Source organism: Phoca vitulina, unplaced genomic scaffold (genome assembly GCF_004348235.1).
Source record: "Phoca vitulina isolate PV1807 unplaced genomic scaffold, GSC_HSeal_1.0 scaffold15, whole genome shotgun sequence".
NCBI classification, from domain to species: Eukaryota; Metazoa; Chordata; class Mammalia; order Carnivora; family Phocidae; genus Phoca; species Phoca vitulina.
In genome coordinates this window covers 26,438,029-26,464,716 of record NW_022589718.1, presented here as the reverse complement: position 1 = coordinate 26,464,716, position 26,688 = coordinate 26,438,029, and the positions used below count along the sequence as shown (strand labels likewise).

At 42.1% G+C, this 26,688-nt stretch overlaps 1 protein-coding gene and 1 pseudogene across 2 annotated transcripts; both read left to right on the top strand.

The window, feature by feature from the left end:
* Positions 1–10,365: 10,365 nt before the first annotated feature.
* On the top strand, positions 10,366–13,942 carry CDKN2AIP (CDKN2A interacting protein). Of its 2 annotated transcripts, none has more exons than XM_032413783.1 (3): positions 10,366–10,794; positions 11,252–11,382; positions 11,816–13,942. In XM_032413783.1, exons 1-3 carry the CDS (start codon positions 10,523–10,525, stop codon positions 13,159–13,161), a joined length of 1,749 nt encoding a protein of 582 aa, XP_032269674.1. In that variant the 5' UTR covers positions 10,366–10,522; the 3' UTR covers positions 13,162–13,942. The 2 variants fall into 2 exon arrangements, with proteins under 2 accessions (XP_032269674.1, XP_032269675.1); XM_032413784.1 differs by having other exon boundaries at positions 11,252–11,351; positions 11,816–11,901.
* A 6,193-nt stretch (positions 13,943–20,135) lies between these two features.
* On the top strand, positions 20,136–25,258 carry LOC116637728 (annotated as a pseudogene).
* Positions 25,259–26,688: the final 1,430 nt, after the last annotated feature.

Sequence of the window (26,688 nt, the reverse complement as noted above, 5' to 3'; positions counted from 1 at the left end):
TTTCTGTCTGACTTGAGGAATCCAAGTGGCTAGAAGCTAACCTCTTCTCTTCTTGAAACCTGGGCTGGTGGGAGGACTGCTGGCCTGGAAATCGTGTCAGGCACTGTTCAAGGGCCTCTCTGAGCCTCAGTTTCCTAATTGGCCCTAAATTTCCTAAAAATGAGGAAACAGCCTCAATGATCCATCCCTAAGGAGCCCGCCTGCCAGTAATAGAATTCCATGAATCTCTGATGTCATAAGAGAGTTGAAATTATTTAGAATTGAAGTAATTCTCTATTTTTTTTAAAAAAAATTTTATCTTTTTTTTTAAAAGTAAGCTCTTCGTCCAATGTGGAGCTCGAACTCACGAGCCCTGAAATCGAGAGTCGCATGCTCTACCGACTGAGCCAGCCAGGCACCCCTCCAATGTTTTTTCAGATGAGTATATTACATCCCCTCTCTCTGCACCAAGAGCTACAACATGATGATCTCTGTCTTTCAAGACAACCAAAAGTGACACAAGGTCCAGAATCCAAGGACCCGGAGCCACTGAGGCAATGACCACGCCCACTTTGGGCAGGGGAGTGGTCCCAGCACTCGAAGCTCCTCTTGTAATTGCAAGCTGAAGCCTCCAACTAATGTCTGATTCCACTTAATGTGTTCACCGAAAAGTGCAATCCGATCTCCCCCCAACAAGAATGAGCAGATTCATGGCCACACAGGTAATGTAACTTCTGTTCTTTTCCCTTCCTATTTGTTAGTTCTAATTTCGTGGGGGCAGCGATGAAAGGAGCATTCTGATCCTCTTAAGCTTCAGCTTGGAAAAAATACATAAATGTGAATAAAAATTCCCCCTTCTCTTCATTCTACCAAAGCCCTGTGGAATCAATTTTACCACACCAAGCCCCACTGAAATCAATGGGGTAAGCTCCTGAATTCATTTCCATGGGACTTGGCATTGTGAAAATAATTGGATTTCACTGCAGACTAACACTCCTTTCAGGAAATAGAGAAAATGTGCCTTTGCTAGTAGGTGGGGGTGAAAACTCGTCTAAGTGCTGGTAGGTTTCACCCTGTGTTTTCTGCATTGTCTTGTCAAGAAGAGCTATTATCAAGTCCCAAATGAGCTCCGCAGTACTACCCTCAATGAGGTGTTTAAAACTGCCTTCCCTAGTGAGAATGAAAGCACTTCTTTTGTTCCCATCTTTAAAATTAACTGCATAGTATTACCACCATCAATGAGGTGTTTAACATCAAAATTGCCTTCCCTGGTGAGAAGAAAAACACTTACTTTGTTTCCTTCCTTAAAATTAATTGAGGTTTTTAAAAACTCATCCTTATTCAACCAACAGTTGCATAGAAGGGGGAGGAGAGAAGAAGATGGAATTTTAAAATGTTGCCTTTGGTAGCCCATCCAAGGTTTTCAGTGCGTTCTTTCTGTTTAGATCACTGGCTGGACTCTTTTCTGCCCCTCTGCTTTATTATTCCCCCAGAATATTTTATAACACTGGTCATTGGTGTGACCCTGGGTAGGGATTAAATCATAGGTACTTGCTAAAATGAAGGAACGAAGGAATGACTCCATCGACTCAGATATTCCTTCTTAGTTTGCAAATTTACTACAAGTCTACTCGTCTGTTGGTGTTAAAGAAACCGCTTTTTTTTTTTTTTTTAAAGATTGTATCTATTTATTTGACAGAGAGAGACACAGCGAGAGAGGGAATACAAGCAGGGGGAGTGGGAGAGGGAGAAGCAGGCTTCCCGCCGAGCAGGGAGCCCGATGCGGGGCTCGATCCCAGGACCTGAAATCATGACCTGAGCCGAAGGCAGCCGCTAACGGCTGAGCCACCCAGGCGCCCCAAGAAACCGCTTCTTAAAAATTAAAATTAGTCTCTAGTATTAAAATCTGAGGGGGCTTTGGTAGATATGGCTAAAGATGCTCCCTGTCCCCATTTTCCTCTGGAGTTCCAGAAGCGGCTCTAACTTTTATAACCCTCTGGCTAGTACTCAAGCTGTGGGGTGTTCTGTGGCCGCTGCCTTTTGCAAGATGGGGAAGAATGCAGAAGGTAAAGAGGCAAAGTCTTGACTTTTGCAGGTCAGAAGGCCAGGTAGGACATAAGAGCAGTAAGGGTAGAAGAATATTAGATAAAGAACCAGGCTCTGATCCCGATGAGAAATTCCCCACAGGAAAGGAGAACTTGAAGGGGCAGGGTCGGAACCAAGACAATGACTGTTGGCATTTTTCCGAGAAAGCCCCCACGTCCTGGCCCCCTGCTCCCTAGGCTGACCTGCAGAGGGAGGAGCAGATGATGAAAAATTCAATAGGCTTGGGGGTCCTTGAGCTGGATGACCCATGCCTCAAGAACACAGGGAAGCTGGAAGACACCCAGAGCACCCCTCCTCCCAGCACGCATGGATGAGTAGACTAGAATGTCTGCTGCTTGCGTCTGGGCCAGTGGGCCTGAGACAGCCTCACAGAGAACATGGTGCCCTAAGCCATGGGATGTTCCCCATGCCTGAGACGGGCGTGAGTACAGCAAGGAGAGTTCTCTGACTTAAGGAGACCCTGCCACAGGAGTGAGAAGGATGAAGCAGTGGCCTACATAGACCTACAAGGACAAAAAGCTGATAAAAAAGATGAATGTTTTAGGGGGTGCCTGGGAACTCCTCACCGTGACCGCCCCCTCCAACCTTTAGTGTCTATGCCTCCACACGATGTAAGCTCCCTGGAATGGAGACTCCAAATCCTGAATGGACTGAAATTTTGTCTCCACTCCTTGGTGAAATGGGACCTAAAAATACAAAATGAATTCAATCATAGAAAAATAGTTACATTTCCGGAGGCGCCTGGGTGGCTCAGTCAGTTAAGCGTCTGCCTTCAGCTCAGGTCATGATCCCAGAGTCCTGGAATCAAGCCCCACATCAGGCTCCCTGTTCAGTGGTGAGTCTGCTTCTTCCTCTTTGATCTCTCTTGCTCTCACTCTCTCTCTCAAATAAATGAATAAAAATCTTAAAAAAAAAAAATAGTTACATTTCTTTGTGCACCTTGAGTTTGTGGAATGAGATTTGTACCTGCCTGAACTCGGTTCATTTGCAAAGATGTTATTTTTATAAATAAAGAAACCAATTATTACAACTGTGCATGACCAAATAAAACCTGAAACATGTTTCTAAAGTGCATTTATTGAGTGTAAACTATGTACCAGGTCTGACCTATTCTCTTTATATACATGATCTCATTTATATTCCTTAAAATTCACAGGTGCTGGTACCCCCTTTTTGTGTTTAAGGAAACAGAGATTTAGAAAAATTACTTTTTTTTTTTTTAAGTATACCCTACACCCAACATGGGGCTCGAACTCACAACCCTGAGATCAAGTGTCACACGCTTACCGACTGAGCCAGCCAGGCGCCCCAAGAGAAGTTAAATAATTTGCCCAAGGCCACATGTGATAAATAATAGAGACAGAGTTCAAACCCAGGAATGTCTGACTCCTAAATCAATATTCTTTTTTTTTTTTTTTTTTTTTTTAGGATCTTACTCTTAAATAATCTGTACACCCAATGTGGGGCTTGAACTCACAACCCTGAGATCAAGAGTCGTTTGTGTGGGGTGCCTGGGTGGCTCAGTAGGCATTTGCCTCCGGCTCAGGTCATGATCCCAGGGTCCTGGGATTGAGCCCCATGTAGGGTGTGTGGGGCTCCTTGCTCAGTGGGGAGCCTGCTTCTCCCTCTCCCTCCGCTCCCCCGTTCGTGCTCTCTTTCTCTCTCTCTCAAATAAATAAATAAAATCTTTAAAAAAAGAGTCGCTTGCTCTACAGACTGAGCCAGCCAGGCACCCCCTAAGCCAATATTCTTAACCACTAAATTAAGCTACATACTGTCCCCTTGCTGGCTTCCCAGATCTCGCTGGAACATTTCTTTCTGCTGCTCCTGCTGTTTGTAGTTTCAAGGCACTCATGCATTCACGTAATGGAGCCCTGGGTACAAAGAAGCACAAAGTTCATATCCTTCTTGCTCCTCGATACCAAATTGCCCAATAACTAAGTGGTTTACTGCTGTCATAATCTTAGTGCCCTGATTTAACTAGTTGTAGCTCACTTTTGCAGCCTCTACACCTTGTGAGTTCATCAAAATTGCTGATTAATTAAACTTCACGAAGGAGCAAAATGTGACAGACCAAAGTTCTAGACCAGAAGTCAATATACTGACTATGTTCCTTGGTTTCTCATTCTTGCTCTTCCCTTAACCAATTGTTTGATCTTGGGCAATCACTTAACCACTCTGACCCTCAGTTTCTTCATCTACAAAATAAACACAATCTTACAGTCCCCTTCCGGCTCTAACCTTCCATGATTCTGAAGAGCCAAGATCAAGTTTATTATTTTATGGGAACTCGAACTGTACTTTTCCAAATATGAACTGTTCTCTGATCTCTATCTGTATCTCAGGCCTAGATTTAAATCTCCTACATTCTGGCATAAGGCACAGGTAAAGAGTTTCACAGAGATGGGAAATTACATATAACAACACCTCATCTTGATAGCATTAGGAAAAACATGAAGACTAAAGATGAAATTGTTTTCAGGAAGACTCTATATAATGCTATACAAAGAAACGTAAGAATTGCTGTAAAAAGATTTTATCACTTTGTCTAAGATGTGGAGGAAAGAAGTCATCCTGATAAAAAGACCTCACACAGGACAATTGTCTTGTGTCCTTTGAAACTGCCTACCATCCTTTCTTTAAAATATTTTCTGGTATTTGGTAATCCTTCTCATATGGCTGTTATTTCCATTTCCTTGAGTGTTAATTCTTTGATTCATTTAGTTTGTTATTTTTCCTTGCATGATACTGACCCTGCTCAAGTGCTTTATTATTCTCAGGGTGGACACATGACTTAGACCTATGCAATCGGAATATTTCATACCCCTGGCTAGAGTGTTTATTTAAGGGATAAATGGATTCCCAAAAGAACCTCAGGACATTGGCAGGAACTATCAAGAAAGAGAAGTTCTCAGGTTGCCGAGCTAGAGAATGTACACGCTGTGGGCTACTAGAAGCCATCTGGCCACTATATAAGAAGAACTTGCCCGAGATTGAGGCTGACACAGAAAAAGCAAAGAATACAGATCAAGAAGAACAGGCTTCCTGATTATATTATTCGAGTACTTGGATGCCATGGTTTACTCCCTAGTCTGTCAAAAACACAGCCAATAAATCCCGTTCGCGTTTAAGCAGAAGCCATTTTAAATCATAATTTGTTTTGTCACTTGCAATGAAAATTAATCAAACTAGAATTTGTGACCCTGTAGACAAAGTCCATAATTCTCCACTTCTCCACATCAGTAGATGCCCAAGGGGTCTTTCTAAAATTGAGGTAATTGTTTTGCCACAGAAAAAGGTAAAGTGGAATCATATCATATCTTTCATTTACATGTTGATTTTGGAAACTAACCCCCATGAAGGATGTAACTTCACAATCTTATTTAATTCTCAAAGCAGCAAACAAATTGATTGACATTTATTAATGTTAAGGATTAACGTAAAAACACACGGCACAAATCCTGCAGGTAAATAGGAACACTTGAGAATTTTCTACCAGTTGCCAAGTTACCACCAGCAATTGCATTTTTTCTGAAAGCCAGGCTTTTTCTTTTTCTTTTTTCTTTTAAAGATTTTATTTATTTATTTGTCAGAGGGAGAGAACAAGCAGGGGGAGCGGCAGGCAGAGGGAGAAGCAGGCTCCCTGCTGAGCAAGAAACCCGATGCGGTGACTCAATCCCAGGACCCTGGGATCATGACCTGAGCTGGAGGCAGACGCTTAATGGACTGAGCCACCCAGGCATCCCAAGCCAGACTTTTTGAATGCCCAAATATCTACCTTATGGCCTCGCTTCTAGAATTTTCTTTTTTTTTTTAAATATTTTATTTATTGGGGCTCCAATAAATAAAATTTTATTTATTTATTTATTTATTTATTTGAAAGACAGAGAGCATGAGCCAAAGGCAGATGCTTAACCGACTGAGCCACCCAGGCGCCCCATCTTCCAGAATTTTCTTACATGACATGGGAATCAAGAGCTGATTGTCTAAAATTGAGAGATTAAGAAATTAAAGATTAAGTATAATACCTAAATGTGTGACAGGTGGCCAACAAAAGAATAATAAAAATATAACTAACAACAATTGGGAGAAGGAAGGGATAGTGTAAGTGATATGGACTTATCACCTTTCACATTCAAAGGTGGAATAAGTACTTCTTAAAGTTGAAAAATCAAGAAATAGAAACATTAGCATGTAACTTAGAGTTACGAAAATAACCACCCAAAGACAAAGATAGAAGATGACATAACTTTGTAAATATAAGCTGTTATTTTTAGAGTGGGACCAGGCATCGATGAGAAGGGGGAGAGATTTTTCACCTTCATTTTATGCCTTTTATTTCCCCTTAAAAGTTTCATTTCTGGGAGTCTGTATAATTTATAATTTTTAAAAATTGGCCAGAACTTAAAAAACTCTGTTCATCTAGGCAGCTTGCTCCCTATCTAGAATGTCCATTTCCAGCATTCTCTATCACATGGGCTCCATCTCAGCTTCCCACCTCCAAACCTACAAACACTTTTTTTCTTTGAAAACGGGGGAAGTGTCTCTCCTCTGACCTGAGGTTAATCTCTCTATGTGTGCGTAGAATCCATGTTCCTCCCACTCCTTCAGAAATTGTTACCCTTTTTTCCTTCAGTATCCCCAAACTCTCCCTCTACTGGTTCCTCCCAGTCACAGATGCACGAGTTCAAGCTACTCGCATCTTACTAAAAGCTGTCCGGACGCCATGACCCTTTCCATCTTCCCCTCTCTTCTCTCCTTCACAGTCAAACGTCTCCTTTTCCTACTCCTGAACTCACTCCAGTGTTGAGTCTGTCTCCATCGCTCCACCAAATGGTTTTGCTAAGCTCACCAATGGTTCCAACTTTTGCTAAGCTCACCAATGGTTCCAACCTCTACATCCATTAATAGCAGTATTCCTCTTCCTTGATTTCTCCCCCAGCTACAGGGGACCACTGTCTTCTTAAAATATTCTCTTCTTTGACTTGCAGGACACCTCATCTTTTCACTGTGGTTTGTCTACCTTGTGACCTCATGGATTGTTTGGTGTAAAAGTTTTCTCTTCAGTGTGGAATATTTCTCAGGTCAAGCTATAACCTCAGCCGTGACATTGACTAGAGCATTTGCTTTACACAGACCACCGCACTCCACATGCACCCCTTCATGCCAAATGCTTCCTCAGTCCTCTGCTTGTTTCTTCAGTCACCCTCAAGAGCGGGAGCCATCTTTCAGGTTGTTCCATGGGGGAGCCATCTTGCACAAAGGCCAGCTTGCCACCGGAGTTTTTACTGGATTTCTTCAGAGACACAACGTAGCTACAGTTTTAATGGATGTGCTTCTCCTTGTAGTGGAAAACTTAATCTCATGAAATTAAGAGAATTCAGCCACTTGTGGCTTAAAACACAATTTGGGGGGTGATGGTGGATATTTCTCAGTTTATTAGGATTTTCTCCCTGTCCTCCTCTGATCAGGTTTCTTGTGGGGGCCATGGTAGGGGGAGAGGCTTAGGTGTCATCCTAGCATCGTCTCTGTACTTCTCTCTTTCCATGCTTTCTTCCCTGTAGGATCTACTGAGAGTGAACTGTCTGATCTCCCAGTACAAGCAGTACACATTGGTCACCGGTGGGGAGTTTGAGGGCTCTCCCCTATTGATTGGCCCTATGTGGATCTCAGGGGCCTGATGACTTGTTGAGAACTAGCTGCTGCCTCCTTTGCAGCCCCGGCCATCCAATCCTCTAGCCTCATTTGGATCATGCTGCCTGGGAGGCACCTCAGCATTCCTCTCTCACTATGGAACTTTTTGGATTCCTCTAGGACCTGTGAGAGACGTGTGTGTGGGTGGGTGTGCGTGTGTGTGTGTGCACGCGTGTGTTGGGGGAAAGGAAGGGAGCAGTACAGTTGGTTATCAGAGCAATAAAAGGCTCTCTCTGTGCTCATTTCTACTCTTCTAAAGGCCAACCCAAGATGGCTCAGGGCACTAAATGGGTTGTCTTCTCCCAAAGGTCCAAACAAGCCAACACTTCCCCCCCTCACCTTCTCCTTCATTCACACTAATTTTCCTAAATTCTCTTTTTAAACTTTTTTTCTCTGAAATCCTCCCACAGCCCAAAAAGGAATTTGTCTCCATAGGGTGAGAAGGTTTTTTCTTTTTCTTTTTTAAAATATATACCATTCTTCTTAACTTCGTGGTCCATGGTCTATGCCCTGAATCTCTATGTAAAGTCAACTTTTTAAGAATAAAAAAAAAAAAATACATGTATCTTTTCTTTCTCTCAAGCCCCTGGCTCTTGAAAAGTACTTCAGCTTTCAGACCATATTGCTTTTATTTTAACTTTAAAAAAATTATATTGGCTGTGAATTGTTTAAGACCGATGAAATCACAGACCTGTACCTCTGAAACAAATAATACATCATACGTTTAAAAAAAAAAAGAAGAAGATAGTAGGAAGGGAAAAATGAAGCGGGGGAAATCAGAGGGGGAGATGAACCATGAGAGACTATGGACTCCCAGAAACAAACTGAGGGTTCTAGAGGGGAGGGGGATGAGGGGATGGGTTAGCCTGGTGATGGGTATTGAGGAGGACACGTTCTGCATGGAGCACTGGGTGTTATACACAAACAATGAATCATGGAACACTACGTCAAAAACTAATGATGTACTGTATGGTGATTAACATAATAAAATAAAATAAAAATTATATTGGAACTCAGGCACTATTCTCCCCTCAAGGCAATGAAACCCACAGGAAGAAGAAGAAAATAAGTGAGAAAATTCTTGGCTTAAAATGCACACATAGGTATGTAATCACAGATTCTTTTACTTGCCATCTTCCCTCATGCCAGAGAATTCATGAAAGCAAAACCCACATTTCTTGTCTTTTAAATTGCCAGATTTCTGCGGCCTTTCACCCCGCTCAAGTTTCAGAAATTTTCAGTGAAAAGGAGGAGAGAAGAACAAAATAGAAGCAAAATCCTAAGCTTCAAAACTCCTTTGTGCCTGTTTTTACGAAGTTTCACTTGCTGTAACAGAAAAGTGGGCAGTTTTTATGTAACAGTTGGACGTTGATTATTCCAGCATGTATATAAATTACGTTTAAAAAAATCTTACCCAATTTAAGTTACTTTTTTGGCTTGATTATTCTGATTCAAGCATTTTTGAATCAAAGTCCACAAACATTTAATGGAAGGAAAATTTCTTTTTTACTTCGTAATTTATCATTATTGCACAGCACTTATTTTAACTTACTAAAATGTATTGATCTTGAAAACACATATACCTGAAATTGGAAGCGTAACGATAAGCCGGCGGTCCTAAGTGTGGACATTATAAAATAGAAAAAAAAAAGGCAAGGAAAAAAAAAAGCTCTAAGGGGTTAAGGTTTGGGGCACTTTTCCATGCTGCCTCCTGGCTATTTGTCCAGTTGGGGGTTACTGTTTGTTACTCTAAGGGAACAGTACGATCGTCCTCGGCGCCGTTGTTTTCGACCAAAACCCCAGGCGAGAGGAAGCCGGGATCGCCAGGGCTGCGCGCGGGGATCCAAACCCAACCCTGCGGGGCAAGGGCGAGTTTCAAAGACGACTCCACGGGCCACAGCGAACTGGACTAATCGTCTGACCTTACTATCATCATTATTACGATTTAACATGTTAACTCTTTAACATTCCTAAATGCCCCGCGTCTGGGACGGCCTCTGAAGGCTCCGCTCGTCTACATTCAAAACAGCGCCGGAAGCTGTTTTCTGACAGGATCAAAAGATGGAGGCGAGCTTTTGTTTACTTCGGCCCCGCTCAAAACAAGCGTCTGCGGGCCAAAGCGCGCACACCTCGCATTCGACCCGCGCCTTGGGGTCCGCGAGGACGCGGCGGCACGCGAGCCCTTGGCCCGCCCCGGCTGCCCTCCGCCGCCCCGGCCTTCCGGGCCTCCACGCCCCGCGCCGCGGCGGGCCGGCGGAGGGAGGGAGGGAGGCGGCGGGAGCGCGCGCGGCGTCACAAAGCCGAGCCGGAACGCCGAGGTCGGCGCCGGAGACCGGGGCGCCCCGGGCGAACCCACTTGCGGCCCGCCTTCGCGGGGCGGGAGGCGCGAGCGATCGCTGCCCCCTCCCCCTCCGCCCCTGCGGGCGCCCCTCGGCCGCCGGGCCGGGCCGCTGCGTCGCGGCCGCTCGGGCGCCGCAAAGCGTCCTGGGAGAACCGGCTCGCGCCGGAAGGACGCGCGGGCGCTCGGCGGCGGCGAGGTTATAAAAGGGAAGGAGCCGGCGGCGGGCGGAAGTGGGCGGTTCAGCTGCTCCGGGCGCTGTTGTTTGGCGTTTGGGCCTCCCGAGGGGCGTTCTGTGGAGGGCCGCCGGTGCAGGCCGCAGTGACAGGGCCGCTCGCCCCCGCGCACCCCGCCTCTTTCCCGGTGCAGCGTCTGCTCGCGGCCTCCGCGACCTGCAGGCCCAACATGGCGCAGGAGGTGTCGGAGTACCTGAGCCAGAACCCGCGGGTGGCCGCCTGGGTGGAGGCGCTGCGCTGCGACGGCGAGACTGACAAACACTGGCGCCACCGCCGAGAGTTTCTGCTCCGCAACGCCGGCGACCTGGCCCCGACTGGCGGCGATGCCGCGGCTAACGCGGAGGAAGCTGCCGACGCCGAGAGCGGGAGCCGCAATCGGCAGCTGCAGCAGCTCATCTCCTTCTCCATGGCCTGGGCGAACCACGTCTTCCTCGGGTGCCGGTGAGTGAGGAAGCGTCCCTGACCAGCTCTCCCCGTTTTGTCTTCCGCCCCCGAACGGGGGCCCGGAGCCTCCGCGGGGAGGGGGAAGTTGTGAAGCGCGGGAATCTGCGGGACTGGCCGCCCTCTAAGGGTGAGAAGGGCGTCTCTGCCAAAAGCCGACATGATGAACAGCCTGCCCCGGTTGGGGGGGGGGGGCGTTGCGGGGGGGGCGGCTGGTGGGGTTGTTGGTTGACAACGCGCTCGTGGTGGACGCCGAGTTTAAGGATTGGTGAGGAAGGACCCCGCCTCCCAGGCCCTGGAGCATTTGTTTCTGGGGTTCCAGGAAACAGAAAGTTCCTGGCGGTTGGTAGACTTTCTTGATTACAACCAGGAAATGCAGTTCCTGTGGCCTGTTTTTGCGCACCCGAAATAGGAGCTTAGAGAAAACACTTTTTAAAAGCGTCTTTTTCTTTTTCAGGTACCCACAAAAAGTTATGGATAAAATACTTAGTATGGCTGAAGGCATCAAAGTGACAGATGCTCCAATCCATACAACAAGAGACGAACTGGTTGCCAAGGTGAAGAAAAGAGGGATATCGAGTAGCAATGGTTAGCAGATCATAGATGTGAACATACATAGGAGTTTAGAACATAAGTCTGATATCATTAGGAATTACTGTTATTACTAATTTTTTTAACAAGCTAGAATTTTTACAATGTTATTAATCAAGTTGGAATGTTAAACCTAAATTATGTGTCTTTGTGTTTTAGGCCCTGATTTTGATAGTTTCCTTTGACTGCTTTAGATTTTCAAGTGTCAAATGTTGTCTATGCTGTTGATCTTTTTAATATTAGAAATTAAATGATGTCATTCAACACTGTTTTAAGAAATTAATGAAGTTATTCCGCACTTTTTAAAGAAATGACTAGCCCTGAAATATTTTTGCCTTGTGTCTTTATTTTAACAAGTATCTGTCTCGTAAATTTTCAGCTGATATGTATGAGCTAGACTTAGTCACATGTCTGTTTTCCTTCTTTTTAGAAGGGGTAGAAGAGCCAGCGAAAAAACGAATCATCGAAGGAAAAAACAATTCTGCAGTTGAGCAAGATCATGCAAAAATTTCTGCCAAAACAGAACGTGCATCAACTCAGCAGGAAAACAGCTCAGCATGTACAGGGCCATCTACGAAATCAGAGAGTAGTGGGAACTCCACTCGAAGCTCTGGCACGTTGAGTCAGAATAGCTCTACAGGTGATGGAGATCGGTCTCTCTCCAGCCAAAGCAGCAGCATTTCCTCTCAGGTGACAGCGGCAGGGTCTGGAAAAGCTTCTGAATCAGAAGCTCCAGAGAAGCACGGTTCAGCATCGATTGTTTCTTCGTTGTTGAAATCCAGTGTGAATAGTCATGTGACCCAATCTGCTGATTCCAGACAACAAAGTGGATCACCTAAAAAGAGTGCTCTGGAAGGCTCTTCAGTCTCAGCTTCTCAAAGCATCTCCGAGATTGAGGTGCCTTTGTTGGGCTCCTCCGGAAGCTCAGAAGGAGAGTTGCCACTGTTGTCTTCTAAACCTGGTTCAGAGACAGCGTCAGGTGGGTTAACTTCCAAAACTAGTTCAGAGGCAAGTGTTTCACCATCTGTTTCTAAAAATAGTTCCCCATCAGGCACATCCTTATTAACTCCCAAGAGCAGCACATCGACAGGTACATCGATGCTGACTTCCAAAAGCACTTCACAGGTAGCTGCATCACTGTTAGCTTCCAAGAGCAGCTCCCAAACCAGTGGATCTCTAGTTTCCAAAAGCACTTCCTTAGCCAGTGTGTCCCAGCTGGCTTCTAAGAGTAGTTCTCAGACTAGCACATCACAGTTGCCTTCTAAAAGTACTTCACAGTCAAGTGAGAGTTCTGTCAGATTTTCTTGTTGCAAGTTAACCAATGAAGACGTGAAACAGAAACAACCTTTTTTCAACAGACTGTATAAGACGGTGGCATGGAAGTTGGTAGCTGTTGGTGGCTTTAGTCCCAGTGTGAATCATGGCGAGCTCCTAAATGCAGCTATTGAAGCTCTGAAGGCAACACTGGATGTGTTTTTTGTTCCGCTAAAAGAACTAGCAGATCTGCCTCAAAATAAAAGCTCTCAAGAAAGTATTGTTTGTGAATTGAGATGCAAGTCTGTGTATTTGGGCACTGGCTGTGGAAAAAGCAAAGAAAATGCAAAAGCTGTTGCATCAAGAGAAGCACTGAAGTTATTTCTCAAGAAGAAGGTAGTGGTAAAGATATGTAAAAGGAAATACAGAGGCAGTGAAATAGAAGATCTGGTACTCCTTGATGAAGAGTCAAGGCCTGTAAACTTACCGCCAGCATTAAAACATCCTCAAGAGTTATTATAATATGTCCAAAATACCACTGCATATCATGTCTGGTATTTGAAGAGAAAAACTGGCTTACTTTTGTATAATATAAAACACAGGCTTTCACAAATTTTGTATTGCTTTTTTCCAGTTTTGCAGAAAATTTACATTCTAGTTCTCTTCACACAGTAGAAGTTGTAAATAATTTATGAATGACAGTACATATTAAAAAGTATGCATTAACAGCATACCAGTATGCTGTTTTATTTGCTGAAGAAAATACTGTCTTCTATTTTTAATGATCCATTAGGTACGATGTGTAGTTCTGTAGAATCTTAAAACTTTTGTACTACTTTCAATTTGGTGAAAATGTATTAAATTATCTACCATGCCTTTTTTTTTTTCCTAGCTGAATAAACCTCCACATCAAAGAAAAGGGGACCATAGTATTTGAATGTCTGAAAGTCTGTGAAGCTTAAGGTTTTAAAAATGTTGCCCATAATGTTGAACATGTCTGCTAAAGAATAAAAGAAAAAATAGTTGCCTCAGACTATTTTTATGAGAAGTTGTAAGCATTTTTTAGATATAAAGCAGTATAAAGTACTTAAGGTTATTTTATTCTGAAGTTGTTTAAAATTCACCATGATTTTGACCGCTGCAGATTCTTTAAGTGGGTTAATTTATGTTTGAGGTAAAATACAATTTACACTTTTTCTTAAAGACATAAATGTGGGTTTCTATATTAAGCATATTTTGTGACTACTATTAATAGATTGATTTGTTTAGATATTAAATGCTTTAAGCTATTTTACCTTTTCAAGAAGTCGTGTTTTTTTTCTCCCCTCTAAGAACCAATTCCTGCAAATGGGCTTCCCACTACTGGTCGTTATAAATTACAATCAGGTGATTTTTCATAGCTGATAGACAACTTTTTATGGATAGAGAAGTTAGAGTTTGCAAATCTAGAACTAGTTGAACTAGATGGTTTTTTTAATTTACAAATCTAGACGAATACTGGGAACAATGGAGAACCACGTGCAGCTCGAATGAGCTTGTTCAGTTGAATTACATTTGTTAGTAATGAAATGGAATCCTGTGTCTGTTAGGTGATTCCGACTGTTACTCTCTTGTATATTCTGTTTCGTTTTTCTCCAAACTCTGGCCCAAAATGTTACCTTGATGGCCTTTCTTCTGTCTAGCTGCTGCACATTGAGCAGTGGTGGCAATGATGTATAGAGAAAAATGAAGAAATGACCTTTTATATGCTAGTTGTATTGGAATAGGAAAATTGAACATAAGTAGCACAATTTTAAGTATGCAGAGGATACTTCTATTTTACATTCTAGAACTAGACAAGGATACATACTTGAAAGGGTCAGCTTTCATTTTACCAGATAATCTTTAATGATTCAGTTTTGAGGATGTTTCAATTAGATACCAAAGTCCATATTCTGTAAATGGGTTGCCTTTATATGTTGTGAGAAGCAGTAACATGAATGTTATGAAAGCACTTCTAATTATCCTAAGTCTTGGAATGTGTTATTTTGTGGGACAATGATTCCCAGGAAAGTGAGCCAAATACTACAAAGGATAAATTTCTGTAACGTATCTAATTAGGTGGTTTGCTAATTTCCTAAATTGGCTTGTTTCAAGTTAGTATATTTTAAATTATAGTAACCTTTTGATATGGTAGAATTGGAGGAAGTTGCTTAGTGTAAAAACATTGTTTAATTTATAAACATTTATTTGCTATGGCCTTATTAAAAGCTTATAAAATAATAAAAATAAAGAATCCCTTATATGAGAGAAAGCATATTTTACAATCGTTCAGGATAGTATAGTGCAGAAGAAAACAAGCTTTGGGTAGGAATCTGTTATTCTTGAGAGAGAATCTTGGCTCCCTTTGGGAATTTAACCTTCATCTGTAATACAGAATATTGACTTCCATCTGTAATATAGGACTAATGGCTGTCTCAAAGAGCAATGAGGATTAAAGGAGATAATACACTTAAACTGTCCAGTACAGTGCAATATACTGTAGTTCATTAATTGCTTATGTATGTATGCTCATTTCCTCACAACTTTATGAGTAACTATTCTCATTTGGCCAGTTCTTCAGTTGAAACAAAGTAATTTGGTCAAAGAATGCATTCACACCCACATGTGATTGCAGAGCATAAGCTCTTACTGTGTTACCTTTCTCATTTCTCTAAATACTAACATTTCTAAAAATTCCCCAGACTCTAGTTTTCTACGTTTTATCAAGTGACAGAACATCTTTCCAAAGCCTCATTTCCTTGGAATGAGTCACATCAGGAACTCTTGTTTCTTTTCTTTTTTTAAAAGATTTTATTTATTTATTTGACAGACACAGCGAGAGAGGGAACACAAGCAGGGGGAGTGGGAGAGGGCGAAGCAGCCTTCCCCTGCGAGCAGGGAGCCCCATGCCGGGCTCGATCCTAGGACTCTGGGATCATGACCTGAGCCGAAGGCAGACGCTTAACAATTGAGCCACCCAGGTGCCCCAGGAACTCTTCTGTTTCTTAATCCTTCTCCTTATACTTACTTGCATGTCTTGGAATACCCTCAACTGGGGAATTAGCCCTTATGGGTGCAACTGAAATTTGTTTTTTTTTTATTATTTTTTAAGATTTTATTTATTGGAGCACAAGCAGGGGGAGAGGTGAGGGGAGTAGCAGGCTCCCGGAGGAGTAGGGAGCCCAATGTGGGGCTGGATCCCAGAACCGAAGATAGGACCTGAGCTGAAGGCAGATGCTTAACCAACTGAGCCACCCAGGCGCTCCTGAACTTTGTTTTTAAAGAAAGCCCTAAAGGGGTGCCTGGATGGCTCGGTCGTTAAGTGTCTGCATTTGGCTTAGGTCATAATCCCAAGGCCCTAGGATTGAGCCCTACATTGGGCTCCCTGAGCAAGGAGCCTGCTTCTGGAGTCTGCTTCTCCCTCTCCCTTTGACCCTACCCCCTGCTCATGCTCTTGCTCACTTGCACTGAGTAAATAAATTATCAAGATGGGAAATACTGAATTTCATCCTTAAATTGAGGTGAGATGATGTTCTAAAACTGATTTTTCTTGATGGTGCTAAAGTCAGGATTTTTTAAAGGTAAAGTTAGTTGACTTTAAAGAATGGTGTCATGAATTTTTAACCCAAATTTTTTGGGCCTGCCACTGCTTCCATTGGCTAGGGTGATTGTCATAAGGATAAGTGTAATTCGCCACCCAGGCGCCCCCCCAAGGCTTTTTATATGTATTATATATGTATATACATGTCTATATATACATGTCTGTATAAAATACATATAAAAAGCCTGCTCCAATTTATGTACGAAAGGGCCATCGTTTTTCCTACTAAGTGCAGCTTTTTTTTGGTACACATTTCTCCTTGCTGTTCAGATCCCTGAGTAATGGCAGTGAGAAGGTAACCAAAGGCAGCATCAGCTGGGAACCAGGTCAGTCCTACAATTGTGTTGTAGTTTAAGGGGAATTTGTAGGCTTTTTCCTCAAAAATTGTGCTAAAGTCCTACATTGACTCACTTCACCGGCACATCTCTGGGTATCCATTTCAGCCATGACTTTAAAAAAATATATTTAATGTAGTTAGTGAATAGAAATGCTCTTTGTAGCTTTTTACCATTTAAACAAAAATAGAGAAGTGCAGGGGTTGTCAAGCCCATTAATTTTCCCACTACTCCACAAGAAAGAGATTGGTAGAAATTTCACATTTCCCTGGCTTTCTTAAATGCACCTTGGTTGTTATCCAGCTAGAACCATTCATTTTTACTTTGTTTTCTGTATTCCCAGCTTTAACCTCTCTCTACTTTTCTGTTTCTAAAAAAAAAAAAAAAGACTGAAGGAGGATTATTACCTGCAAATGAACATTAATTTGTCAAGATTTCTTTATCTGTTCCTTTGCTGTTTATAGAGCAAAAAAATGAGTAGTTGGTAGAAAAAGTCCCAAACTAAATGGACTAACTTGGAAAGGGGAAAAAATGTAATACCAAAAAGGAATGGTTACATACAGGACATTTATTTGAAAACTAGGATTTCATATGCCAGTACTTTAACAGGAAGCAATCAAATACCTTTTGTGATTTTGGAATTTTCATGAGTAGAATCTGAATCTACCTTAGCAGTCATTAGGAAGCAACCAAATTATCGCAACATAAACAGTAAATACATTGAACTATAAAACTATTCTATAGAAGCGGAATGTATATCACTTGAATGTACAGACATGCCAAAATGATAAGAATTGCCTAGTGTTTCCCTTATGACTGTTGTCACGTAGATCAGTTTACCAGGGCTTGGGCACTGAAATGATAAAACCCTAGTTTTGAATATGTAATCTGTGGTTCTCAAACTTTCCTTTCACCATATATCCTCAGAAAAATGGGAGCCCTGTGTGTATAAAACAGATAGGAGCAGAACTACTTTAGTTCAAGGAGGGTGGCCACCAATGAATTCCTTCTACCTTCCTCAATTCTTGCAGCATCTCTACGGACCATGAGCAGAAGGGGTTTAACAACCATAAGGCCCAGTGTAGATTGCTTCCTCCTGCAACAGGTATTAGAAAGTCACCAGTTTACTACAAAATGGAACTACTCTGCTTTTATGCAATCTACCATGTAGACTTTGTAATTAGTAGGGACTCTGGTAAAGCGTAACACTAAAAATAGCTACCATTTCTTTCTTTTTTATTGTGAAGTATAATTGTGGAGATCCATAAAGTCCAATAATGATTAATTGAATGTCCATATAACATTACCTAGCTCACAAAATAAAACTGTATCAGCACTGCAAGCACTCCCATGTGAGTAGCTACCATTTATTTGGTGCCTACAATGTTGTTGGTTTGCCTATGGTTTTTGTGTGTGTTTTTTTTTAAATAAGCTCTATGCCCAACGTGGGGCTTGACCTCACAACCCCAAGATCAAGAGTCACATGCTCTACTGACTGAGCCAGCCAGGTGCCCCTACCTAGGTCTTATTTAAGCCTCCCTGAACCCCATGAGGTGGGTTGGTATTATTGATCCTGTGTTACAAACGAAAAACTGATGACCATTTTGAATTGTTTCCCTCAAATCACAGAACTAGTGTATGCTGAAGCAGGGACTCAAGCCAGTTTCTCACAGAAGACTAAGCAATGACTTGGTTCTAATTTGGGGCAGTGAATGTGAACACCAGTGAGACAAGCTGTCCTATGATCTTTGTTTCCTATGTTCCAGAAAATAATAAGTGTAATTAGACTTTGAGGAAAATTTGAGAAATTTTATTTGACTATTTAAATTAGGAAGCTTCTAAAGAAGTAAACTTTAAAGGAAACTGCTCAAGTATGTATCTGAAATAGTCATTGGAAAATATTTTCTAGACATTCTATTTGTAGAACTCAAAGGGACAATTCACAGAAGCAGTGGTATAATCAATGATGCAATCAGTGGTTGAAACAAATTACCTTATGAATCCTGTCTCATTACTCTTCACCATTTGTATATTATTAAGGTTTTTTTGTACACTAAAAAAAAAATGGTTCTCATGAAATAAAAATTGATAGATGTCCAGGGAAGCATTTCTAGTTGATCTTACCTGTGTGCACTGATAGTGGACCATATTTAATGAGGGAGTTCTCAAATACTCTCCGTAACCTGCAGTTGGGAAACCAATGGGGTAAAGTATGTGCACCTTCTGTCCTTGTTTTTCATTTCAAAATATTCAATGCAATCAAGATAAATATGATATAGGCAAGATAAAGATACTATTTTGAAAATATTTGTTCCTTTCCCCCCATAATTCACATTCTCTAGCAGTCATTCTGCTGTTATAGCAGAATTCCTCCTATAGGGAAGGAGAGGATAATATGACTTTAGGGCAGTCCATACCAGGGATAGCAAGGAAGTAAAAAGCCACTCATTCCAGCCTTGGTAGATTTTGAGGAGGAGAAGGGTAAAGAACGAAGCAGGCTTCTGAGACTTGTGGGTCCTGATCTCTAGCCTATAGCAGGAACATCGACTAGCAGTAATGTAGAGGTGGGAGTAAGAGTTTTCATTTAGTGAGCCTGCCTTGTTTATCCCATCTGTAATCCAAGAATGCATCACTACTTAGAAGGGTCCAAGAGATCCGAAGAGGGCTTGATTAAGAAATACTGAAGGCATCAGGACCTTAAATCCAGAGCCACTTAGTTTTACAACACGAGGGGCATCATTCACATGGAATACAATGGATGTCATTTAATACAATGAATGATATCCCTTGGAGTTGTGGGACAAGGTGACCCTTTTTGGAATCCATGAAATTGCTATATGAATAAACTTATTTTTAAAATCTTACTTTAAGGGGCGCTTGGGTGGCTCAGTTGGTTAAGTGTCTGCCTTTGGCTCAGGTCATGATCTGGGGGTCCTTGGGATGGAGCCCTGCCTCAGGAGTCCCTGCTCAGCGGTGAGTCTGCTTCTCCCTCTCTCTCTGCTCCCCCCACCTGCTCCTGTTCTCTTTCTCTTTCAAATTTTAAAAAAATCTTTAATAAAAAAAATCTTACTTTAAAAAATAATTTGAAATACTAGGGGTTCTATGAAGCATGGGTAACATATAAATTCTAACAAACTGTTCTTGGGAGTAGCATATGTTAAGGTACTTGACCACGCTGGGGGCACTATTTATACATACTTGGTCATGAGTTACTTTGCCCAACACATTCCTCTCTAGGAAGAATTATTTTAAGACAATAGCCTAAAATCAAATCATATCAGGTGAAGCAAGGCTACTTGGGTTATGTTAAGGTTTTTTTTTTTTTTCTCTATTCACAAAGCTTGGGGGCAATTCAGGAATTAGGCAGATGAAGAATTATGTCAGCTCAGGTATGGAATAACCCTGAGAGTCTGCTTTGTGTTCTCTCCTACAGACAGATAATGTGCCTTAATTATCAGGTTTGCTTCTGCACATTCGATGTAACCCCCCATCCCTCTCTCAGTTTCCCTTTGATCTGTTTCTTTGCTCCATTAATTCTCTCTTGGTCATTAGCTTTGCTGAGGTGAGCTAACATAAATGGAAAGTTTTAAGAGTTTTACTTTCTTTTTTTTTTTTTTTTAAAGATTTTATTTATTTATTTGACACAGAGAGAGAGAGAGAGGAATCACAAGTAGGCAGAGTGGCAGGGAGCGGCAGAGGGAGAAGCAGGCTCCCCGCTGAGCAAGGAGCCCGATGGGGACTCGATCCCAGGACCCTGGGATCATGACCTGAGCCGAAGGCAGATGCTTAACGACTGAGCCACCCAGGCGCCCCAAGAGTTTCACTTTCTAAAACCATGGAAGATAGTACGTACTTCAGAAGTTGGACATCCCATAAATTTCAGTGTGATGTTGGTTCAGGGAGAATAGTGAAAGAGAAAATTGCTGACCCCCCCCTTTTTTTTTTTTGAAGATTTTATTTATTTATTTGACAGAAACACAGCGAGAGAGGGAACACAAGCAGGGGGAGTGGGAGAGGGAGAAGCAGGCTTCCCGAGGAACAGGGAGCCCAATGCGGGGCTCAATCCCAGGACCCTGGGATCATGACCTGAGCCGAAGGCAAACGCTTAACGACTGAGCCCCCCAGGCACCCTGCTGACCCCTTTTGATCTCTGTCAGTTTAAAGCAGGAGGGGAAAGACTGGTATATAGAAAATAATACAAGATCAGCTCAATCAACTCTGTTCCCATCCAATGGACCTATGAACTTTGTGTAGACTTCGGTGGCTTTTTAGAATTTAAAATTCTATCCCTTATTGTAAGGGAATCCATGCCATCATATATCAAAGCAAAGCTTTCCCACTGAGTCTTGACCTACAACTGACAAACTAAAATATTAACAACATACTGATTTTCTACTGCTGCTATAAAAAGTTACCACAATTATGGTGGCTTAAACAATACAAATCTGTAGGTTAGAAGTCTAATGCAGTTCTCCAGGGGCTCAAATCAAGTTGTTGGCAGTTCCGTGTTCCCTTCTGGGGACCTTGAGGAAGAATCTGTTTGTTTGCCTTTTCCAGCTTCCATGGGCTGCTTATATTCCTTGCTCCTTACCCTCTTTCTCCATCTACAAAGCTGGAAATGATGGGTTGAGTCCTCAAATGGCATCACTTTGACCCTGCTTCTGCTGTCACATCTTTTTTTCTGCCCCTGACATCTCCACCTACTCTTCCACTCTTTCTGCCTCCCTTTCCCACTTAGAGGGACCACTGTGATTACATTAGGTTCACATAGATAATCTCCCTATTTTAAGATCATCTGATGAGTTGATCATCTGTTCAACTTTATTAATTCCATTTGCAACCTTCATTCTCCTTTGCCATGTAATGTAACATATTCACAGGTTCCAGGGATTAGGACATGGTACCTGGGGGTCCATTATTCTGCCTACCATATAGAGATTCGAATTCACCACCACCACTTATCTTAAGAATGTTGGCCTTCTAACTTCATAAATGACAAGTGTTGACTGCCTTGCTGCTGAGCAAGATGCAGAATGGAAAGCGGTATAGCTTAAAAATGAGCTCCACAGTGCAGCTCAATAAATTGATGTAATTAAGATGGATATACCCATTTTAAATGACGTCTGATCACAAGTAGTTTCTCTGCCATTTAATCCTTACAGTCTACTAAGGGAGCCTCTTTCTCCTCCACGTATCCTTAAATAAGAACTTTCTCTTAAGGGTCAAATAATAGAAGTACAGTAATAGCTACAATAGCAAACAAATTGTTGAGTTTTTCAAGACTTCTTTGGGGGCTAGTAGAATTGCATCTTTGTCATAATGAGGCTGGTGGGTGTGGTAAGAGCTATAAACTAAGTGCTCCTTGCCTTAACTTCCTTTACTTATTGCCTAACTGATCTCACTAATGTCAAATGTCAACTTCTCATTGTTGAGCAAGATACATCTTATTTTTTAAAAAGATTTACTTATTTATTTTAGAGAGAGAGGGAGTGAGAGAGAGAGAAAGAGAGCAGGGGGATGGGCAGAGGGAGAGGAAGACAAGCGGATTCCCTGCTGAGTGGGGAGCCCAACGTGGAGCTTGATCCCAGTATTCTGGGATCATGAATCCTGGGATCATGACCTGAATGGAAATCAAAAGTCAGATGCTTAACCAACTGAGCTACCCAGGTGCTCCCCATCTTAATTTTTTTTTAAGACTTTATTTTCAAGTAATCTCTACACCTAACATGGAACCTCGAACTCACAACTCTGAGGTCAAGAGTCGCAAACTTTACTGACTCCAGCCAGGTGCCCCAGATACATCGTAACATTTATAGCTGAACAACTAGCCAAAGGGCATATATAATTATTAAAACACATGATTGGACATTCTTTATAGCCATAATGGTTAAATACATCCTAGGCATTTGAAAAATCACATTGGCTGACTTCAAATATCTAATATTTCATTGCAAGTATCCTAAAGAGGTGAAAGGGAAGTGTTCATGAGGAACATGGTAGCACAGGTTTTGCTCCAGATAATATGTATACTTCTAAAATCAGTTATGTGTTTTTTTTTTTTTAACAGCAAATTTACAAAACACAAATTTTGCGTGCTTCAAAGAAAAAGTATCTTTATTTGGAAAGAATATCTGTATTTCATTAGTCTACCACCTTCAAAGCGTTTTTAGGCCGCCTCTTTTGGAATTGCCTTTTGTTCCAGAAGCATATTCTTTGGAATTGCCTCAGTAATTTAGTGGTAGAAAATATTTGTATTTTGTGGATTGATTTGATTCTTACTTTTCCTTGAGTTTAGGGTACAAAATGCACTTATCAGATGGGGCCTCAAATTAACTCATCAGTTTTGATGACTCACAAGTCCCCACTTAAGGGCTCCTGTTGTCATTTGTCAACTGGCTTAACACAAAAGTTGTCCCATCTTACCATTTCTTGAGTGCCTATATCAGTTAGTGTTCTTTTGTTTCAAGATACAGAAGTTAACTCTAAAATGGCAAAACGAAAATTATTGAAAGGTCACTCATTGAAACAAAGGACAAGTTAAACCATCAAGAATGTAGGCAGCAGATACCTACAAGAGACTCATTTTAGACCTAAAGATAACTGTTGATTGAAAGTGAGGGGATGGAGGGGCGCCTGGTTGGCTCAGTCGGTTAAGCATCTGCCTTTGGCTTAGGTCATGATCTCAGAGATCGAGTCCTACATTGGGCTCCTTGCTCAGCAGGGAGCCTGCTTCTCCTTCCGTCTGCTGCTCCCCCTGCTTGCGCTTGCTCTCTGACAAATAAATAAATAAAATCTAAAAGAAAAAAAGGTGGGGGGGATGGAGAAACATCTATCATGCAATGGATGTCAAAAGAAAGCTGGAGTAGTAATACTTATTTCGGACAAAATAGACTTTAAAACAAAAACTAACAAGAGACAGAGAAGGACACTATATAATAATAAAGGGGATAATGCAACAAGAAGATATAACAATTGTAAATATTTATGCACCCAAAATGGGAGCACCCAAATACATAAAACAATAACAAACATAAAGGAACTAATCGATAGAGGACTTTATTTTTTTTTTTTCCCACTTGTATCAATGGACAGATCATCTTAATAGAACATCAGCCAGGAAACAATGACGCTGAGTGACACACTGGGACAGATGATTTAACATATATTCAGAACACTGCATCCTAAAACATCAAAATATACATTCTTTTGAAGTGCACATGGAACATTCTCCAGAATAGATCACATATTAGGCCACAAAACAAGTCTCAACAAATTCAGAAACATCAAAGTCATACCATGCATCTTTTCAGACCATGAGGCTATGAAACTAGTAGTCAGCCACCAGAAAAAATCTGGAAAACCACAAATACATGAAGGTTAAATAACATGCTACTACACAGTGAATGGGTCAACCAGGATATAAAAGGAAAAATAAATAGTCCCAGGACCTGCGAGCATGCCCCGCCGGGCCATGCTCTCCCTCTGCCTCCCACTGGCCACCATCTTGGACCCCCAGCTGCAGCAGCAGCTCCAGTTCTCACTCCTCAAGGGTCTCCGCCTGGAGGACAAGGAGAACACCCTCCCGCCCCCTGCCCTCAGTGGTCTGGCGTGCTGGCCAGCAAGACCACCAGGACGATCTTCTGGGAGCCCCCAGAGCCAAAAACTAAGATACTTGCCCCTAGCATGGAGGACGAGCCCCTACTGACAGAAAACCCTCTTCGCTTTGTCATCTTCCCTATGAAGTACCATGATCTTTGTCAGATGTGTAAGAAAGCTGAGGCTTCCTTTTGGACAGCTGAAGAGGTGAATCTTTCCAAGGACATTCAACACTGGGAATCCCTGAAGCCTGAGGAGAGAGATTTTATACCCCACGTTCACATTCTGGCTTTCTCTGCGGCGAGTGTTGGCATAGTAAATGAAAACTTGGTGGAGCGGTGTGGCCAAGAAGTTCAGATGACAGAAGCCTGCTGTTTCTATGGCTTCCAAATTGCCATGGAAAACATCCATTCTGAGATGTGTAGTCTCCTCACTGACACTTATATTAAAGATTCCAAAGAGACGGAATTTCTCTTCAACACCATCGAGACAATGCCTTGTGGAAGGAAGAAGGCAGATTGGGCCTTGCATTGGGTTGGGGACAAAGAGGCTACCTACGGGGAATGGGTTGTGGACTTTGCTGCCGCGGAAGGAATCTCCTTTTTTGGTTCTTCTGCGTTGATATTCTGGCTCAAGAAATGCAGCCTGATGCCTGGCCTCATGGTTTTCCAATGAGCTTATTAGCAGAGATGAGGGTTTACACCATAACTTTGCCTGCCTGATGTTCAAACACCTGGTCCATAAACCTTCAGAGCAGAGAGTGAAGGAAATAATTATCAATGCCGTTAGGATAGACCAGGAGTTCCTCCCAGAGGCCTTGCCCGTAAAGCTCATTGGGATGAACTGCATGTTAATAAAGCAGTATATTGAATTCATGGCAGACTGACTTAGGTAGGAACTAGGTTTTAGCAAGGTTTCTAGAGTAGAAAATCCATTTGACCTTATGGAGAATATTTCACTGGAAGGGAAGACTAACTTCTTTGAGAAGAGAGGAGGCAAGTATCAGAGGATAGGAGTGATGTCAAGTCCAACAAAGAATTCTTTTACTGTGGATACTGACTTATAAGTGAATGAAGATGTGCTCTTATTTTGCTGATTTTTCCCCTCCTTCTCATAAAAAAAAAAAATCAGCTACTTGAAGTGTATCAAACCAGATACACTATGAAATATCCATAATGTTCATTAATAATATTGTTAAAACTGTGTAGCACCTCATAAGCAAGCCTGTTGATTAGTGATGCTAGTTGTCTCACCTAGAAAGAAGCAGAGACAAAAGCTACTCGGATTCTTAGGAAAGATCTTGGCCGTGTTTGGCTTTTGCAGGGAGGATGGCTGTCCATGAGTTCACCGTGGCTCTTAGTGGCAGTCAAGGCTCAAAGTGTGGGGACCCTAGGGTGAGTCTGATCCAGCAAGATTAATCAGTCAGTTACTCCAAGGCCTTTGGGAGGTGTCCCCCTTGGTGCTTCAAAGCAGATTTTAAAGTTTACTTACTGATTTGTATATAAAACTGGCACTTTATTTTTTTATTTTGTTATTTTTTAAAGATTTTATTTATTTATTCATGACAGACAGACAGACAGAGAGAGAGAGACAGAGGGAGAAGCAGGCTCCCAAGGAGCAGGGAGCCTGATGCGGAACTCGATCCCAGGACTCTGGGATCATGACCTGAGCTGAAGGCAGATGCTTAACCATCTGAGCCACCCAGGTGCCCTAAAACTGGCACTTTATCCACAAATAAACATAGTTCAAATAAACAAACGTACTGTCGCAACAAAGGCCTGATTTAACCTAATTTGGTTTCTAGCCCAAATGCAAAGCCTTCTACTGACCACTAATGGGAGCCAGTCTGGAATTTACTAGGTGACCAAAGTCCGTCAAACCTGTGCAGATGAAGCACATTATTTCTATTCTTTATTTTCTAGAATGAATGGATGTGCTCTTTAATCAACTTTAAAGTCAGTCGTGCACATCTTGAGGTATTAGCCAGTTGGTGGCACAAAGAGGACAGGCTGTGGTTTGTATTTTGGAGGCCACGTCGTCGTGTCGTGGAATGAAAGCGAGGGGAAAGGAGCTTCTAACTTAAATCACTGGACCTTGAAGTGTGATGCAGGCTGACTGCTGGTCACCTGGGGGCGTGCAAGGGGCAGCATCCTCTTATTTCTCAAATCGTATTTTCCCCAATTTCAAGCTCTTACTGAAGATCCTTAGACCCTTAGCTATAGGATCTGAGATGATATTGTAAATTAATTTTCCAATCATCCTTGCATGAAATGCCCCACTGAGGATCTTGCTCCAGGTAAGTGGCACCACCAGGACTGAAGTAGGCTCCCCGAGAAGTTGAGCGTTTATTCCAATTTGGTTGAATTTTTAAGTCGATACTGTTGACCGAATCCATTTATATTTACTACATGTTTTTTAAATTAGAAAAAATAATTTTTTTTCTCTGTAGGTCCTTTTATATCTGTGGTTCATATTTTGAAATAATTGCCCAGTTAG

Coding starts and splice junctions, on each gene's coding strand:
- CDKN2AIP (XM_032413783.1), top strand. CDS start 10,523: ATGGCGCAGGAGGTGTCGGAGTACCTGAGCCAGAACCCGCGGGTGGCC. Junction 10,795..11,251: donor CACGTCTTCCTCGGGTGCCG/GTGAGTGAGGAA, acceptor TTTCTTTTTCAG/GTACCCACAAAAAGTTATGG. Junction 11,383..11,815: donor AGGGATATCGAGTAGCAATG/GTTAGCAGATCA, acceptor CCTTCTTTTTAG/AAGGGGTAGAAGAGCCAGCG.